At 28.3% G+C, this 20,351-nt stretch overlaps 1 protein-coding gene across 2 annotated transcripts; it reads right to left on the reverse strand.

The window, feature by feature from the left end:
- Nucleotides 1–777: 777 nt before the first annotated feature.
- Nucleotides 778–17,292, reverse strand: LOC120079899 (Beta-glucosidase, GBA2 type family protein). Of its 2 annotated transcripts, none has more exons than XM_039034350.2 (19): nt 17,140–17,292; nt 16,909–17,013; nt 16,739–16,795; nt 16,565–16,635; nt 16,369–16,468; nt 16,026–16,096; nt 15,358–15,458; nt 15,083–15,186; nt 14,914–14,967; nt 14,759–14,814; nt 14,036–14,074; nt 13,317–13,461; nt 11,799–11,977; nt 10,547–10,614; nt 10,234–10,306; nt 9,347–9,408; nt 3,837–4,770; nt 2,914–3,204; nt 778–1,265 (listed from the first exon to the last, which is right to left on the reverse strand). In XM_039034350.2, exons 1-19 carry the CDS (start codon nt 17,173–17,175, stop codon nt 989–991), a joined length of 2,823 nt encoding a protein of 940 aa, XP_038890278.1. In that variant the 5' UTR covers nt 17,176–17,292; the 3' UTR covers nt 778–988. The 2 variants fall into 2 exon arrangements, with proteins under 2 accessions (XP_038890278.1, XP_038890279.1); XM_039034351.2 differs by having other exon boundaries at nt 16,369–16,463; nt 17,140–17,261.
- Between the last annotated feature and the right edge of the window lie 3,059 nt (nt 17,293–20,351).

The raw sequence follows: 20,351 nt of genomic DNA on the forward strand, positions 1-20,351 counted from the left end.
AATAGAATTAGATTGCATCTATTGCATTTGGGCCTTCCAAAATGGGTCATTAAAAAAAACCATATTTGTTCCCTATAATTCGAGACTTGTTCGGTTTTAATTTATGTACTTTCAAATGTTTAATTTTAATCTCCGTACTTCCAATAAATCTTAAATCTAGTTTTTTGCAACTAATTTTTATTGAACTTGATTAATAATAACAATAATTTTCATGTATAAAAATACAACTATGAATATGTTTAAAAAGTTACAAGAGAAAAGGTAATAGATCGAAAAAAATTGGAAAAATAAACCGTAAACTAGTAGTATAGACTAAATTTAAAATTTATTGAAAGTATATAAACTAAAATTAGACAATTGAATATTTTTATGCAAATATATATATATATATATATATATATATTAAAATAAAAAATTGAAAAAATAAATTTAAATCAATAAATATTTTATGATTTTAAAACAAATTAACATGTCTTTTACTTATATTATACTTACATTAATGACATTTTGTTACTTGTATATTTCGTAAATGTTTCTAAGATATAATAGAAATATCGATTCACCCCTTATATCGATATCAAACTTACGGAAATGTGGAAATATCAAAATGTCAACGAAAATTTAATTCTAGATTGGTAACATTGTTTTTCCAGTCGGCTTTCTTGGCCCAAATAAGTAATTATTAGTTGACAATATGTAGCATGACTAACTCATAATATTAAAACAAAAACAAGAAAAATATAAAAGAAAAAAAAATCAAACCAAACCAAACAAAGATAAGGAAGATCATGATATTAGTAAGACTTAACAACAGAACTAAGATTGATAAACCTAAATATATCGAAATGTTAAAATAAAATAGATACAACATGATACAATTATCCAATACTGAATGTGTAACTTATTCTTACAACAAAACAATGCTTGGTGCAGTTTATTTCCATGAAAAAAAAAACGACATATCAAATAACAGAGGTGGTTTGATGAATTAGGCTGACCTCTTGCAAATGAAATCATAAGCAGCCTCCACAAGACTCCTGTGTGCAGCATCCTCGGAAGGCAACTTTAAGAGAGATGCAACTTTTAAGAAAGCAGCATGTTGAGTGGCAAAAGCAGATTCTTCCATTTCAGAAAGCACTTTGGTTGGAATTTTGGTAGGTTTCGATATTGCCCACTGCATTGCCCAAATTGCCAGTGGCCTCATGTACCCTATTGATCTATATCTATCATCAACATCCCAAGCTTCTGGGGTTTGAAATGAATACCTGCAAAGCCCACAAACCATTTTACTTTTAGAGAACTCAAGAACACATAGAACAAACAAACAATCTAAAAGATAGAATTACATTGCAATATCCATGACGATATTACAATATACTATAGCCTTTCGAGAGGACTACTCTTTCAGATTTCCCAATTAAAAAATAACTACCAAATTCTTCGTACCTTTCTCTCAACACATTCCCTCTATTTATAACTAAAAATAGGGGCGGATTTAATATGGGTCCGGGGCTCGTCCCCTCAACTTTATACTCTTTATATATATATATATATAAGAAACTTATATAATTCAAAACTACTAATTAGCCCAATGTTAGTAAATTTGCCTACCAATTGCTCTAGACCTAGGATCGGGCCCTGCTTAATATATTTATTTTTATTAAATTATATAAAGTCTCTGTCAACAAAATTTCTGGATCCACCATTAACTAAAAAGTCCTAATAAATTTACTAATTATTAATATGCCCACCTAATAACCATATTAATATTCTACTAATAATCCTACTATTTTCGGATAATCCAGCATTGATATTGGAGTTTTGAAAATCTAACGGTTAATTTCCTACTCCTACATTTTGATGGTTGAATCAATCCAATCTCTAACTTTAGAAAATCTCAATTGTACCTGTATTATGAATTGTGATTCTATACAGTTGTCTCTAGTGCTAATAAATAATAATATCAACAGAGTAATTGCATGACACTTTATTTTGTTTGTCTAACTATCAACTTTCTTCCATTAATTGTTTATTGCATTATATCAAATCAGCAAACTACCCCAATGATCAAGCTATGTCATCATTTAGATAAGGATAATAATAGCAGAGATTAAGAGATTAAAAAATGTAATTAAAAATTTTTAAAATTTGTTTGAAAACTATTTGGTTTTGAGTTTTTAGAAATTTAAACTTATAGATAATACTTTCACTTTGTTTTTGTTATTATTTTTCACCCATTTTTGCAAAAACTAAAAATAAGTTTTTAAATTTTTTTTAAATTTTAAAAATTAACTAAAAATTCAAATATTTCTTTAAGAAAAGTGAGATTGAAGAAAATTAGAAAAAAACCAGCCTAACTAAAAAAAGCATCATTATCAGACCTGGGCCTAAAAGGAAATATAGTTTTCCAAATTATTTAACTAAAAAGTCATTTTAAGTCCATAGTTATTATGAAATAGGTAAAAAAAAAATCATCCTTTAGGTTGGTATCATTTGGTTTTTTATTTTTGAAAATTAAGTATATTTTCACTTAATTTCTTACCATAGTGCAACTTTATCAAGTAAGACAATTGAATTTTTAGTCAAACAAAAAACAAGAACAATTTTTTGAAAATTACTTTTTTTAGTTTCTAAAACTTTGTCTAACTTTTGAAAACATTGATAAAAAGTAGATAAAAAAACAAGAAACTTAGAGGTGAAACGGATGTTTCAAAGCTTAATTTTTAAAAACATAAAAACAAAAACCAAATAGTTATCAAACAAGTCTTATAAACCAACGTGTAAGTTGGGAGGATTCAAAACGAGCATAAAATTCAAATAAATTTACTCCCTATATTAATTTTACGATTAAGCTGAGAAAAGTTAGTCAAAACCCAATGGAATTCCAGAATAAAAGGAAACAAAGTGTTGTACCCGAGGCCATCTTGTGCCCAAGCCGCTTGATGAATGCCCATTGCAGTCTGGAACCCGGTTTCAACCAATCCTTCTTGAATCATAGAGGCAGCAACAGAGTATGTAACTCCAGGCCAAATCTCCTTTGGCTGCAATATCGATTTATCAACCCTTCCATCTGGAAACATTCCATTCACTGCCCCTCGTGTTCCTCCCTTCACCTTCATCACATTGAAATTGTAAATCTTCTCAAGTGCACTCCTTATCTTCTCTTCATCAGCAACGGGACAAAGCCCACATGCTCTAGCATACCTGTTTTTTGCGAATGTGAAACATGGTCAAATTGGGGGGGAAAAGCTAACAGAGACCATTTTGTTCATCTTCTTTTAGTTTTTGTCACTTCCCATATCTCCCAACAAGTGTATGAATCCAACCCCTAATATGATAGTTGATAGATATCATGTTAAACTACTGCTCAATCCTAAACTTTTTGGTTTATAGGTTTAGGTAAAATATAGTTTAAATACTATTTTAGTTATTGTACCTTCAACGTTAGTTTCTTTTAGTCCTTGTATATTTCAAAGGTACATTTTAGCTACTCTACTCACAACTTCGATTTGTTTTGATTCTTATACTTTCAAAAAGTCTGTTTTAATTCTATACTTATAAAAAGTGACTATTTTGGTTCTTTGAAATATGAGATAAAAATGAAAATGAAGGAACTAAAATGATTACTAAAATGAACTAAAGTTACAAACATTTTGAAAAGCACATCAACAAAGTGTACTACTAACGCAGCATTTAAACCTACAACACGATATTCTGTTCATATTCTTAACAAAGACTAGAGACTGCTCCATAATCATGCAAATTCAACCCGGTCATATGAGATCCAGAAACGTAAATGCAAGTAAGAGAGAATCAATCAAGTGTTCTTCACTCACCATTGTCCAGCCAGTTGATCAGCTTGAATAGACGAACTCCAAGGACCCTTACTGTTGTCATAGTTGAAGTAGGAGCCATTCCATAACGTGTCATAAACACTTTTGGCCTTCTGATACTTGGTCCAAAAGTAATGAGCAGCGGCTTCATCATCAACCTCAGAAGCCAATGCTGAAGCTGCCTGAAGAGCAGCCACCCACAAGCCACCGCAATACGCACTCACACCCTTCACAGTCCAAGTATCATAAGTCTGATCAGGGAACCCCTCATTCTCAATCATCCCATCTTTATCCTTATCAAATTGCTCCATAAAAGCTAAGGCCACATACACCGAAGGCCAAACAGATTGAGCAAAATTCTTATCCCCTGTAGCAACCACATCTCTGTAAACCTGAAGAACAAATTTGGAACCCAAATCCTTCCATCTGGTGACATTCAAAAGGTTGTAAGCATTGACTTCAAACCAAGGATCATTGAACCCAACATCGTGAGGGACAGCTCCAAGAACTTTCCGAGGAACCCAATTTCCGTCGCTCATGATCTTGGCCTTTCTGGGATCGTGCATCAGTACAGCCGCGGCGAAATCCCTCTGAATGCTGAGTTCAAGTTTGGGGAAAAGCATAACGAGAGCAAAAGAGGAGTAGAAATGGACATCGTAAGTATTCCACATTAGGTATTGGCTTCCTTCGACAAGAAGTAAGTTGCCGACGTTTTCTTCTCCGGGATGAAGAAGTCTGGTTCCGAGTGCGGCGTTTGAAGGTCCGGCGCCGCCGTGGGTTTGATCGAAAATCTGAGACATTCTCTCGAGAATGTCGACGGCGACATCCTTGCGGTGGTCGCCGTTGAGTGCTCCGCCATTGGGCTCCGATTTTGATCTTTCGAGGAAGTATTTTTGATGGGTTATGGTCGATAGGTTTTGCAGCGGAGGTAAGCCGTCTGAGATTACCAAATTTGAATATTAAATACAAAACGGTGAATCAAATATATATACATTCTTTCCTCGGCTACGGTGGATTCAACATCCTACCTCTAGGGTCTGAACACATATCCATATTAATTATTATTAATGTTGATAAAAATATCATGAGTCTTCATATCTAATTGGAACGAAAAATCTCCGATTTAACCTTGGTCAAATCGAGGATTAAAGTAGGATCCTCGAGTTTATTTAAATTATTTTTTATTTCTCATTTTTTTAATTTTTTTACTTACTATCAAGTAAATATAACCGTTTTTCTAATGGAAAATTCTTATAAAAGTGCTTTGTATTGAACTTTTTTGTAAATATTTTTTTATATTTAAAAAGATCCCTTTTATAATTTTTGATTTTTTGATTTTTTTTTAAATTAGCTTATTAACTATCTTTTAATAAAAAAAAAATATCCTTCTTATATTCCACCAATATGTGAAATTAACAAGAATTAAGTATGATTTTTTTAATTTTTTTATTCAAATGGTGTTTTTCAATATTTTGGAGATGGGTCCTTGCAAGGACCTGATTCTCCAAGGAGAATTCGACTTCAATTTGGGGGAATAGGGATTAATTTCCCCCGGGGATGGAAATGCCCCCGCTCATCCCCTGTTGTCAACCCTAGTTTTGATTTAGTCCCTATAGTTTTGATTTAGTCCCTAATTTTAAACGTTACCCACTTGGTCTTTAAAATTTGAGTTATGTTTCAATTTAGTCCTTAAATTTCAAAATTTTATAATTTTATCTTTGAGATTTTAGTTTTGCTTCAATTTAGGCCATGGCTACTACTCCGTAAACAAAATCGCTACAATTGTAATTTAAATTTTAATATAGATAAAAATAATGCAATTAAATTAATTATAATTTCTAAATTTAATTAATTGACATTGACTCAAGTGTATATTTGTTTAAAAAAATGTAGTTAAAATAGTAAATCTTGAAACTAGATACTGAATTGAAATAAAATTTCAGTAAAATTAAAATTTTTTGAAATTTTTTGAAATTTATGGACTAAATTGAAACCAACTTACTTAAGAATCAACCCCTAGAAACCAATTTTTTCTTAGAAGATTGATGAATAAATTTTTGGGCCATTTCAAGGTTTTATTCTAATTTAGTTCGTATAATTTTCATTTCAATTCTATTAAAAATTTCAGCAATTTGTGGTGGTTTTTCAATAAATTTATTAGAATTTTTCTTTTGTTTTCAAACAACCTTTTTATTATTTTTTTCATTTTTTAAATTAACTATAAATGCATTGTAGTTGCACTATGTACAAAGTAGACAAATTCATAGTTGAAAGAAAAGAGATGAAAGTTTTTAATATATTAAAGGCTAAAACAAATAGTTTTGAAGTTCAAATTTTAAAAATGATTTTTTCATGTTAGCATTATGTAGCTTTTTATAAATTAAAGAAAATTTAAATTAAAACTGTAAAATCATCCTATAATTCAAAACTTTAATGAGCAAATATCCACTTACACCTATTTTATCAATTTAAATTATAAATTAATAATTATATCAATTTAAACCTTAAATTTTCATAAATATTTAAACACTCGATTATATTCCATTTGGATAGACATCATATGAAGTCTATAAATTTATTAATTAAATTTATAAACTTATATAAGCAAATCACTTTAGACTCTCAATTAATATTTCACCATTTTGTTAAATTGATATTCGAAGAAATCTATATATGTATAAAATTTGATGCATTGACGATTTTCAAATATAATCCTAATAAAAGTTCTAAATCAATTCACTTATAACAATTTAGGAATTTAATTGGAAATCATTAAATGTCTTGCATAATATTTTTCAATTGATATATTTACAAAATTTTGAGATTTAAATTGACACAAATATTAATTTGAGATTTAAATTAATACAACTCCAGAACTTTAGGAATGTAAATTGATTTTTTTTCCCAAACTTCTAGTGCAAACAATGTAAGATAAAAATAAAATTTAACTATAAGGCTAAATTATAAGTGTAGTCTTTGAATTTGAAATTTATACATATTTGATTCCAACATTTTTTTAGTGTTTAATAGGTATTTAAACTTTTAATTTTGTGTTCAATATGTCTATGATAAATTCAATTTTTGTAACAATTACTAATATATTAGATATAAAATTTAAACAATGAAATATTAAGTCCCCATTTAATAACTATTTTGTTTTTGTTTTTACTTTTGAAAATTAAGCTTACGACACTACTTCCATTTTCTAAATTATTGTCTTTGTTATTTACTTTTCATAATGGTTTAAAAAACCAAGTCAAAATTTGAAAATAGCTTTCAAAAAGTTGTTTTTGTTTTTTGAATTTGGCTAAAAATTTAATGACTTAAGAAAAATGCAAATCATCTATACCGCCAAAACATTTGATTTTTCTTTTTGCCCTGGATTGGTTATAGGGTCATACGAGGTAATTTTACATTAAAATCATTAAATGAAAAAACCCTATTTAATGTTTACATTGATTTTTTTTTTTAAAAAAAAAAAATATCAACCATCACACTTACCAATTCAAAAGATTTGATTCAAAATATATTATTAATCTTTAATTTTAATATTTTTATTTTTTTAAATTTTCACGTTAAAATGATTAGATATCAACTATCACAATAACCGATTCAAAAGATCTGATTCAAAATAAATTATTTATCTTTGATTTCAAGATTTTTATTTTTATTATTGTTTTAATTTCACAAAGATTTGATTCAAAATAAATTATTTATCAATTTTATTTTTATTATTTTTTTGAAAAAGAATCTTATTATATTTAATAATTCTAAGATTTGATTTAAGATTAAATTAAATTAAAATTAAAAAAATATATTTTTTTATATATAAATGAACTAAATTCTGCTCACAATTTTCTAAATATTTCCTTTTATTTTCTTTCTTAACTTCATATTTATATTTTTATATTTCGTTATCATTTTTTCTTTCTGCTCCATGCTATTTCTATTCTGATTGAGATATCTATACCAGTCTGATTCCATGTAACTCCTTTGTTTAGTATTTCACTAATGACTCTGTTTACTTCTTTTTCTACTTCTATAGTTAAACATTTCTCCATTTTTATATTCATGATGCACTGGTCCCCTATGTATGATCATTTTTTAAATTTTCTTGCCATCTTGTTAAACTAATTTTTCTCTTACAATTAATTAAGCTTATGACCTTACAAGTTTTTTTTTCCCTATTAACAAGTGTAACCATAAACTAGCTAAGGCAAGAAGATTTAGATTGAATAATCTTTTTCCTTTTTGTTAAAAAAAAAATAGTGAACTGATAATAGTAGTTATACATATAGTAAAAATATGTTTTATTTTTAAAGATTTTTTTATTATAAATGGAAATATTATTAGTTAAATAGTTTGTTTGTTCTTTAATATCAAGTATTTAAATTGATAACAAAATTAAAAAAAAAAAAAAAAAAAAATGGAAGACATCATTTGATAGTTTTCTCTTCCTCATTAAATATTAAGTTCACTTTATTACATTTTAAGACTCTTATTTCAATTTATACATGTATATTTCATTTTTAAAATTACGAAACACGTGCAATGCCCGTAGTTTCAATTAGTTGTAAGAAATGTGAGTAAAATAGACTTAATTTTAAAAAATAAAAACCAAATAATTACCAAACGAGATTTAAACTGATGTGTGTCTAGTATATACATGAATTTTTATTAATAATAGATATAAAATTTAAGGTGTTGAAGAACTAAATAGACAAAAAATTTAAAATTTAAGAACTAAATTTAGTATTTAACCTAATTATAATAATTTAAACCGTTTAGGACCGATCAAAAAGAGAAACAAAACGCTAGAATATTTATCTGTACCAACCTCCAGCTCTTGAATAGTTGCTAATTCACCTAAAGAAAAGGGAAAATTCCCCACCCTGCCCAACTAATTAACCAATTAACTATACATATATTTACACATAAATATTCACAAACAAGCTTACCATGATATTTTAAACAAACATATATATATATATATATATATATATATATATATATATATATTAAGTTGATTTTTTATGTATATATTGAATGTAGCTAGCATTTGTTTACTGTAGTTTTATATATGGTTGATTTTAGTTCACTATGCTTTATGGAGTTAAATTTTTTTATGATATCTTTGTACATAAAATGTTATTGTTTTTAGTAACAAAATGTTATGGTGTTTTATTTAAAATGTAATAATAATGATATATTTAATATATAAAAATTTATTGAGATTGGGAATAAATTTAAAGTTGTTAAAAAATTAATAAATTTAAAAAATCAAACATAGAATTTCAAGTGGATGAAGAATGAGATGGGGACGAGTTGGGAAAGATATTCTCGTTCCCATCCTATTTTGTGGACATCTTTATTTGCAGCTTTAATTTTTTTAACCGTTCTTTATTCGAAAAAGATATTTTCTATCGGATGTTATTCTCGTATCATGGAGGTTGGATTGTAATTTTTCTTATGGATGGTAAGAAAAGAAAAAATTAAGGCTGCTAGAGAAGTACCTGTCCAAATTGTTCCACCAGCATTCAAGAAATACAGCTCATTCAATAGAGTGACAGGGTACCTACAATAACATTTACCAAAAATCAAATATCAATCCATTATTACTTCTTTTCAAAATAAATAAATAAATAATTCCATTAATACCTGTTAGACAACTATTGCATTTTAAGTTATTTGGTCTAGGTTAAAAAAATAGGACAAATTGCAAAAATCACAATATGATTGTAGTTATAATTATACCCTTAAACTTTTAATTTTAAAAATTAAGCCCCCAAACTTAAATGAATATTAAAATTAGGTCAAATTGGATCTTCAAATTTACATAATTGTATAAATTGTATCGTTTGAGGGTTCAGTTTTTACCAATTTCAACAATTATTGTAAGTTTGAGAGTCTAATTTTAACACTTCTAGAAATTTAGAGACCCAATTTTTACAACTAAAAGTTTGAGGGTATAATTACAACTATAACCATACTTCAAGAGTGACTTTTGCAATTTGTCCAAAAAAACAAAAACAAAATTTCAAAACTCCATTTCTAATAAAAACTTATACCTATTAATTTCTGTATTTTTATTGTCTAAATTTTAGGATTATTTCTTAATACAGATGTAAGTTTAAGTTTTTAAATGCTCGTTATTATATTTTAAAATTTGGTTAAGAATCAAAGGGGTAAAGAAAGATGAAAAATATGGTAGAACCATTGTAAGATAACAAACACAAATTTTAAAAACTAAAAATCAAATGATATCAAATAAAATCTAAAAACATTTTTTAAGTTGATGAATTTTAAAAATAAAAGAAATTAATGAAATAAAAATAGATGCTTTTGAATGGGACCTATATGAGAAATTTTAGGTTTGTTCCAAGGAATGTTAATAACTCACCATTCTGGTAGCCTTTTGTCTTCAATGATTGGCCTTTGCCATGCTTCTATCTGGGCCTCCCATTTTCCATGCTCTATTTTCAATTTTGAATTCACTTATTAAAAACACTCATTTCCAAATTTTTAATTTTGAATGGACAATGATTAAGAACAACACCGTCCACATTTATCGCACATTAAATAGATAAAAATAATTTATTTTTTAAAAAATATTTGTCACACGATAAACTTTAATTGAATAGCCGTCTAAATTGTACGGTTTGATATATCTAAATATTTTTCTTTTGAATTTATGATAGGAATTAAAGATTTACCTAATATTGCATCACGTGCTATAATTTTAGCTGCATCTCCAAGAGTTCCATAGAATTTACTATAACGCCTGCAATAAATGGACATATTATTTTGAGGAAATGAAAAAGAGAGTAAGGTAGAGATTAAATTTTTTTTCCATTTTTTAAAGTTTCGTTCCATGAAAGGTTGATTTTTTTTTTTTAAATTCAAAATTTTGCTAATTTTTTCCTAACTTTCTTATCATTGTTTTCATTTTTTAAGAAAAAAATTTGAATTATCAAATTTAATTTCTAAAACTATAACTTTTTTAAGTTTTCAAATATGGCTTAGTTTTTAAAAATATTTTTTGAAAGTAGTTAAAAAATGAAATAATACAATAGGCGGAAATAATGCTTACAAGCTTACTTTTTAAAAACTAAATAATCATCATACAAAGTCTTAATTATTCAATCATGGTCGAGTTGTTTAAGTGTCAATTTTCCAATTGAATAACCATAACTTAGTAGTGACATGTGTATTCTCTCTTAAGGTTTAAGGTTCAAATCTCTATACTCTATGAAACCATTTTTTTTTTTTTTTTCTGTAATGCAAATCACCATAATATTGGATGTCTCAATTTTCAAATGTCCGACATCTTTAGATAACTATATTTGTTTTAATGAATAATTTTGCAGATATTTGGGAATGCTAGAATAATGTGTTTATTAGGGGCTGTTCAAATAACCCGACAACTCAAGCAAACCAAACTACCCAACCTGAATTGTAAGGGTTGACTTGGGTTAAATCTTCTATCTTATTATTATTTTCTTAGGTTGGATTGAGTTCAGATTACATTTTAAAAATTCGGGTTGACCCAATCCAACCTAAATTTCTATCATTATTAATATATATATATATATATATATATATATATATATATTTGTTTGAAGTTTAAAATAGATCTCTCGAATTTTTTATATTTAACATTTGAATTTTATTAAGTTTTAGTTATGAATATGTTTTTAGACAAATTTAGTATTTTAATTTAATAAAAAGGTACTAAAAAATAAATAACCTACCATTCAACTCCAATTTCAAAGTTTGGGTTGGAGATTTAATTTGAGTCATTCGGATAGTCAATCCAATCAATCTTAATTTTTTTTTTTTTTGTTAGTCTAAAAAATTCTCTTAATCCAATCTAATCTAACTTAAATAGATTTTTAATATTTATGTGGTAGGATTTATACTCGAGGTAGATTAGTGAATAAAGAGGAATTAAGGAAGGAGGTTGACCTGTGGTAGGTCTTTCCATCGAATTTAACTTCCGGGCAGTCCCATGCCAATGAGAAAGTGACCGTACGGGCAACTGAAGAAGGAATGGTCAACGTGGCTGCTACAGCTGCTCCAATACTAGAGCCTGGCTTTGAACCCTCGTATTGCCCAACGCTCCCAAGCTTGTCAAACGATCCATGCTGCAATAAGAATAAAAAATAAAAAAAAAAATAGAAGTTTCATATGCAATTAGCTCATACAAGCTTTTTACATCAATATTTCAAATCCAAACTATTGATCTTACTATTTTAGGTCATAACAATTTTGTTTTTTTAGTACTACAATTTTTATATATCTTAAAAAATTATTTTTAAATTCTTAATTAATTTTTTCCCTAAAAAACCATGTTTTTAAAAATTATGGTCTATTTTGCGTTTTTTATTTTTGAAAATTAAGTATATATCCTCCTCATTTCTTACTATTATTTGTCTTAGTCAAATTTAAAAAACAAAAACAAGTTTTCAAAAATTATTTTTTTAGTTTTCAAATTTTGACTTTGTTTTTTAAACTATTGATTAAAAAGTAGATAATACAGGGAGATATTTGAGGTGAAAACAGTGTCTACAAACTTAGTTTTTAAGATACAAATTAAAAACTCAATAATTATCAAGTGAAACCTATATTTTTGTTTAGTTTTTAAAACTTTATTTGATTCTTAAATCTATCAGAGAGAGAGAAAAAAAAAACTTAATTTGTAATTTTTAAAAATTAAATTAAGTAATTATCAGTCGAAACTTTTTTTTTTTTTTTCCATCCGGGTGGTGTTAAAAGACGAGAGTCTAATATTTTATTTTAAAATAGAAGAGCAAAATGAAAGTGGGACAGTTGTTGTAACGATTTAAAAAAGAGATAAATAATATGGTGGTGCCTTATACTCGTGATTGTTTCTAGATTTTTTTAATTGTTATTTTAAATAGTCATGATCGAGTGTCATCCTTTATGTAATTATGCATTCCACCGACAGTTCACTGACTTTTGATCTTTCTAGGAAAAGATGATATGGTTTGAAAAAGGAATGGTTCGTGAAAAAAAGGAGAAAAAAAAAAAAAGAAGAAGAAGTAAACTTGAAGTACATTATTACTTTTAACAACATTTTTATCGAAAGCAAAATATTGTTTTGGAAATAATTCACCAAATAATCCTTATATTTAAAGCATTCATTAACTTCAATGTATTTTACAAGAACAAGATTTTAATGAAACCTTTAAGAACAAAATATGATAAGGGGTATATGAGAATTGAGAATAGACTGCACCTAACAAATTATAAAATTGGTTTGAAGAACAGTAATAGCTCTTCGGTAGTTAAAGAAAATTGTGAGAGTGTGTGTGTTTTTTCTTTATCTTTATTATTATTATTATTATTATTATGAGAGATTATTGTTTCTGTAAATAAAAGCATGAAGGGAAAAAGAGGTGAGACTTAAAAAAAAAAAAAAGTAGAAAAGGTGATAATGGAATGATGTAGCGATGTACTAACATTTTTAATTTCTTGCCACATATCTTTTGCTGAAATGCCCTCGGAATCACCGGATATTACAAAGCAAGGACAGACTGAGATGTGAACATCATCAGTTTCCTCTGCTGCAATAGCATACGTTACAGTTGGTCGCCCTTTCGTGGTTCTGTTGAACATTTTACAAATATTTGTTTTTATATGAATAAAATTAGGAATAAATCTTTTTTTTTTTTTAAATATTCGGAAAAGTTTCTCAACTTCTTCGTGTTTAAATACTTTTGATATGTTGATCAATTTTTTTTTTTTTAAAAAATAGAATTTGATTTGTGAAACTATGTACTTTTTATTGGTTAAATTAAAAAATGTATGTGGTTGCTTTCAATTTTGCTCATTTTATTTTAAAAGTTGCAAAAATAGTCTTCAATAACAACCCATTCAAAATGTCCTTTTGCTTATGATATTTTGAAAGTTTCGATTCTACCATTAAATTATTATTTTTAAGTACTATATATATATATATGAAAGAGGCAAAATGGAAACCAACCACGACACATTAGGGGTAATTTAATTGGTAGAATTTAGCTATTTTTAGTTTTAAACTACAATTAGAATTTGAAAAATGTTTTTAAAAGAAATTACTAAATAAACAAATTGTGAATTAATAAACTTATTTAAAATATTAACAAAATTGGAATAAATTGAATAACAAAAATTGGGTTTTTCTATTGAAGAGTACTCACTTGTGGTGTAAAAGGACTCCATGAGCTCCATCTTCTGCCCTGTTCACAGGTTAAGTTTTCAAACCTTAGAGAGGATATATGAATAACAAATTCGAGCCCATCCGAAATTGACTTTTTAAATGTTTAATAAAGTACTTTGAAATTCACTAAAAAACAATAATAATAAAAAAAAAAAAATTAAGATGAAGAATTTGATTCATATCTTCACAAGGGAAGATAGAAATTCTTGACACTAAGGGGACGTTTGGCCTAAATACTGAATTTCAATAATGTTCATCATTGAAATTTATACATTTGTCGAGAAACTTCATCTTCCATCCTTTCTCTCTTTTGCACATCTATCAAAGAATTACATCTTACACAACTCTACATCTCAAACATAAATTTTCTAATCCTAATATATTAATTTTAGGAGTTATTTGGGGAGCTGAAATGTAATCAAGATTATTGGAAATCTGAAGGGTATTGGGATGTGTGAGGAATCGAGGCAGAATGAAAATGAAATTGTGAAGCATGAAAATGGTGGAACAGAGTGTTGAGTTGAAAATTGTGAAAATGAATGAGTTTAATATTACAAATCGGACTCAAAACGCTCAATTCAAACATGAGTTTTTGGATTGTATTAAAAACTCATTCTATTACGGTCACCCAAACAGTTCCTTAAATTTCAGAACTCAACTTAGTGTCACAAACACCTGTAGAAGAAAGATAACATATCCTTACCCCATCTTTGAGTTAAAGTGATGGCCAGTAAATCCAGATTTTCCACCCACTGAGTTCTGAAAAGGTTTAAAAAAAAACAGAGCTCCAAAATTCAGCAAGAAAATGCCTTACCACCGTATCAAAATGAACTATAAAAAGGAATTGGGAGCACTTACAGCCCAAGTAAACAGCAAAGTGACTTGTGCAGAAGTTTGACCTTCATTAGATAGCTGCCATATAAACCAACCACCACCAAAATCAATTTTTCATAACACATTAGCCAACAGTTTGTACATTAAATCGGTCAAATGATCGTCTAATTTTTCAATTTTCATTTGGCCATACATTGAATGTAAATACTGAGACTGGGAAACTGCTCTCCTTGTAATTGTGAGGAATAAATGGCGAAATTTGACGACAAACAATCTTAAGATCCGGGTCCGGTTCACCTAATTCAAAAAATTAACAAAAATATGCGGGAGAGAAGAAAATAAAAGACCCGTTTGGATTGACTTTTTAAATATTAATTATAAATATAAATAAAATATTTAGAAAGTCAATCCAAACATACTTAAATGAAGAAAAAATGGGAATTTGATTCAAATCATTATAAGTGATACCATCGTATATTGTCCAAGACCTCGGAAACAAAGCATGGTATGTACTATTTGCTCCACTCAAATTCCAATCCCATGATTCTATGCCATCCTGCTTTCCATCTCTAGAAAAATGCTCAAAGATATAAAATAAGAGAAGGAATTATACTGCTAGATTCGTTTCAAATCTCAAAACCATTACTCGTTAACTTGAAACCCATCTACATAGAATTATTCTTCTATATATTTTCACCGGTCCTTGACATAGATAGACTAGAGTAGTAATATGAATCTCTCATTAGTTAAAACTCAAAACATCAAAACTACTTAGCCACCTTCTTGTTGATAAGTTAGGTTCCATTTGGTATTGATTTTGGAGGCGTTAAAAGGTGATTAATTTTAACTATTTTTAATGTTTGATTTAATCAAGTATTAATTATTTCAAAGAAAAACACTTTGTAAAATCTAGAAACGTAAAGATCAAGTATCAATTATTTCAAAGAAAAACACTTTGTAAAGATCTTAGGGCTCTTTTAACAAACATTTCAAAATTCTTATCCTAATGCATTCTACCTTTTCACATTCAAATTAGAAGTTTATCAAATCCTCATTTATTACGTGTTATAGTTATTTTTTCTAAAATCATATGCCAACATAATTATTTTAAATGATACCAAAATCTCAAACCTTACTTGGATTTTTGTGGTTTGGCAAAGCATAATACAGATGAGAATTTGTTTCCATTTGGGCGTGAAACAAACACCTAAAACGGAACAATGTAGACATCAATCAAACAATTTAAATGAATGGTCAAATCATAAATTTAATTTTTATACTTTGAGATTTACATCAATTTGATGTACGAATTTAAAAATTTAAAAATTTAGTCTCTAAACTTTCCTAATTTGTTAAATTCACGAATTTAATTGGGAGAGAAGAACAAAGCAAAGACCACAGACTCAGAGTTTCAATATTAAACTAGTACGTAACTTAAACATGAAATGAATACAGAGAAGAATATGGAGATTGACTGACAGAGAATTGATTGGCTAAAACTGGTTCATCTTCACACGGTCCATAGAACATTTGAAAGCGTTGAAACTCTCCTCGGTAACTCCGCCCGATGCTTCCTGCACTAAAATTAATTCAAATGTCAGAAGAAAACAAGCAAATGTCAGACGGCGGCAGCAGCGGTGTAGTGGGAGGAGGAAAAGTGAAGGAAGCTACCTACCCTATTCCACCTAACGAAACGCCATGGTAGCATGTGATTGGTTGATCAGAAAAGAATTCGTAAACCGGAATCTGAGGAGAGAGCGAGAGAATATACAGTATAGTGAATAAATGATCAAATGAAACAGAAATCAGAATCGATTCGGAAGAAATTAGCAGTAGCAGTCATTATTACTCTTCCTTTAGCGGTTTCTTCCTTGCCGTGACGCCATAATCTGTAGCCTAACGAGCCCTAGAAAATCGAAAACAAAGCGAGCGGAATCAGATCACATAAAGAAGAAGGAACCGATTTCAGGGAGTCGAATCACAATATCCTAAGGAGTTAAGAAGTTGATTTAGAATGACCAGATGCCAAGCATCGGTGAGAGTGAAAGAGAAAGACTCTGGAGATTTTCCGGTGAAATCGAGCTTGCGTTTCCAGGTCAGTGATGGCGGCTTGGAGGGATCGACCTGCAAAATCAGAAGAAAGAAATCTCGTGTGGAGAGTTTAAGCGAGAGACTAATAATAACAATGCTTGTTTGAATTGAATCCAAATTTGTCAAAAGAAGAAGCCATGGATGAAGAAGATGACGGACCGTAGTTGATGAAGCTCCATTGCCGCCTTTTTCCATTCCGTTTGCTCTCCTCACTTGATACTTAACCAGACAGAGAGAGAAAGGACGGGGTGGATCACACTTGTTAAAAAATTTGATTATATGTCCATGTCCAACTACACTTGCTTTTTTTAAAAAAATGTTTTAGTTATTTTTTATTATTATTATTATTATTATTATTATTATTTTCCTTGAGAGCAATATTTGGTAAAACAAAATAATTGAAATATTGGACAATTCAATAGGATTTACTTTTTTTTTTTTGTTTGTTTAATTAAAATGCATTTTGGATTACTTTTAGTGTGGAGTTTGTTAGGGCCTATTTGGTAGAGAATTTGGAAATATAAATTCGAAAACAAGGACAGAGTTTATTTCATGTTTTCATAAATGTGTTTAGTAGCAGATTCAAAAATTGAATTATAATCTAAACAATTGTAAACTAGTTGTATTTACCCATAACATATTAGTTGACAAGAAACTATTATTAATTTATTTATGAATATGTTTTATGGTAAAAAAGTTTGTATAATTATTATTTTGTAATGTCATATAATTAATAGGATAAACTGAAAAATTAATCCCCATAGTTCGGAGGAAGTTAGAATTTAGGTCGTATAATTTATAATTAGAATTTAGTCCATATGATTTGATGAAAGCTTCATAAATAGCCCCCTATACTAGAGATTATTTAAGATAAAAAAAAAAAAAGAATTTTAACAAATCATAGGGACTATATATGAAATTATATCAAACCATAGAGACTAAAGTCTAACTTTTATAACCATAGGACTAACTCCTAACTTTATCAAAACAATAGGGACCAAATTTATAATTTAACTAGTTTATAATATATTACATAATACATATTTTCATTTTAAAAAAATAAATTGAGTTTATAATAAGACATATTGTATTTATGAATATCTTTATCTTTACTTAATATAACTTTGCATCTTAAATCTTAAAATTCAAATTATGGATATAATAAAAACATAAAAATGTTGTTTTCTGAATTTGCACTATCTGGATCACAAAATCCGAGAACAAATTTCATAAACATAATTTGAATTGTCTGCCAAACATATATTCGTTGAACTCAATGAATCTAAAAATATAAAACAGAATCCAGATTACCAACCAAACAGACCCTTAACTTTTTAGTCCATCTATTTTCTTAATTTCAATGAATATTGAATTTAGTCTCTTAAGAGCATTTGGAGTAAGGAGTTTGTTATTATAGTACTAGGTTATTATAGTTAGGTTATAATAATTTGTGCTTGAGGTGTAGATTATTTTAACTTAGGTTATAATAGTATGTATTTAAGGTGTAAATTATTTTAGTTTGATAATGAAATAGTAAACACTGTAATAAAAGATTAAAAAAATGAAGAATATAAAAGAGTAAAAACTGTAGTAAATAGTAAAAACTACAGCAAATTGAGGTTTTAAAATAATATTAACCGTAACTAATTGGGGGTTTGAAATAATATTTGTCATAGGTCTCTTTCTCTTTCCTTATGGGACAAAGTTAACAGGTAAGCCAAATTGGGAATATTGTGGACCTACTGGATTGGGGGCATGTTGGACAGGAATAAGTTAATGGTTATTATAGTTTGTGGGTTATAATAGTCTATGTTTGGGTTGCATACCACTTTAGTATAATAAGAAACGATATACTGTAACAAAGTGGGAGAGAGAGAATGAGTGGAAGAAATTAAATACTTTGGCAAATAAAGTTTTGAAATAGTTGTACTATACTTAATTATAGGTTATAAATATTTGGTAATACCACCATTATATTTGGATCCCCGAACAACCAACTTCAAGTTGAGGCCCAAGCACCTCCTTGGTTTTATTTATTATTTTTATTTGGTTGAGATATTAATAATGTTCATACGATAAAATGAAATATGTGAACGTTTTTCATAATTGATAGTAAAAATGCGAATAGATAAGAAATTATTTTTTTTAAAAAAAAAAATTAACAATACGCTAATTATATGGATTAAATTTATAATTTATTGAAATAGTGGGACTTGAGTCCAAAATATGGTGACAAATGCTATTTTAACTTTATTTTTCCTAGGAAATGAACAAGGGTAAAAGAGAAACCCTTCATGGTAGAACTCTTCTTCCCTGTCAACAATAGAAAATGGTAAATACTTGGCAAATAAGTTTTTGAAATAATAGTTACTGTACTTAATTATAGGTTATAAACATTTGTAAACATCACTATTATATTTAGATCTTCAAACTACCAACTTCAAGTTGAGGGCTCAAGCACCCCTTGATTTATTTATTTATGTTTTTTTTTTTAATTTTGGTTAAAAATATTAATAATTTTCATACAATATATGAATATATTTTTATAATTGATAGTAAAAATGCTAATAGATAAGAAATTCTTTTTAAAAAGATTAGCGATAAGTTAATTGTATAGATTTAGAATTTATTGAAATAGTGGGACTAAAGTCCAAAGTATGGTGACAAATGCTAATTTAACTACATTTTTCTTAGGAAATGAACAAGGATAAAAGAGAAACCCTTCGTGGTATAACTCTTCTTCCCTACCGATGGTGTTAACATTCATGCCAAAATTTGAATAAGGAAAAACATACATGATCTTAACTTGAAAATGATAATAAATTTATTTGGAAGGGGAAGAGCGTAGCTTGCACACCGTTGTGGTATTTCCCTTGCCACCCATATTTTGATGCTTGAGTTATAGAATGAAAGGCTTGGAAGCTTAGAATTTGTGGATGAGATTTAAGTTACCTCTTTGAGAGTTATAATATTATAATTATAGTAGTCTTTGTCTTAGGTCTCTTTCTCTTTCCTTATGGGACAAAGTTAACAGGTAAGTCAAATTGGAAGTATTGTGGACCTACTGGATTGGGGGCATGTTGTACACATTTCGTTTGATAGATTGAGTCCACAACCTTAACATGGCCGAGTTGAGGTGACCCAAGACCCAATGGTTAATTCCCTTCCTCTTTTAGCATTAGTGTTCCTAGTTTTTCAAACCTGTCTCATTTTAGCACTACAAGAAATCTGACTTCTCCCGATGTCACATTTCATCGGGAAAGTGTGGAAAAATCGTCGCGAGAGGCTCTCCCGACGCATAAACGGTCGTTGGGAGTTTGGTCGGGAGAAACCCGTTGTCGGGAGAGGATCTCCCAACACACTTTTAAACG

This window comes from Benincasa hispida, chromosome 6 (genome assembly GCF_027475165.1).
Source record: "Benincasa hispida cultivar pf3 chromosome 6, pf3_genome.v1.1, whole genome shotgun sequence".
Classification (NCBI taxonomy): domain Eukaryota; kingdom Viridiplantae; phylum Streptophyta; class Magnoliopsida; order Cucurbitales; family Cucurbitaceae; genus Benincasa; species Benincasa hispida.

Coding starts and splice junctions, on each gene's coding strand:
- LOC120079899 (XM_039034350.2), bottom strand. CDS start 17,175: ATGGAAAAAGGCGGCAATGGAGCTTCATCAACTACG. Junction 11,978..13,316: donor TGTGGCAAGAAATTAAAAAT/GTTAGTACATCG, acceptor TTCTTATTGCAG/CATGGATCGTTTGACAAGCT. Junction 9,409..10,233: donor GACAAAAGGCTACCAGAATG/GTGAGTTATTAA, acceptor ATGTTATTGTAG/GTACCCTGTCACTCTATTGA.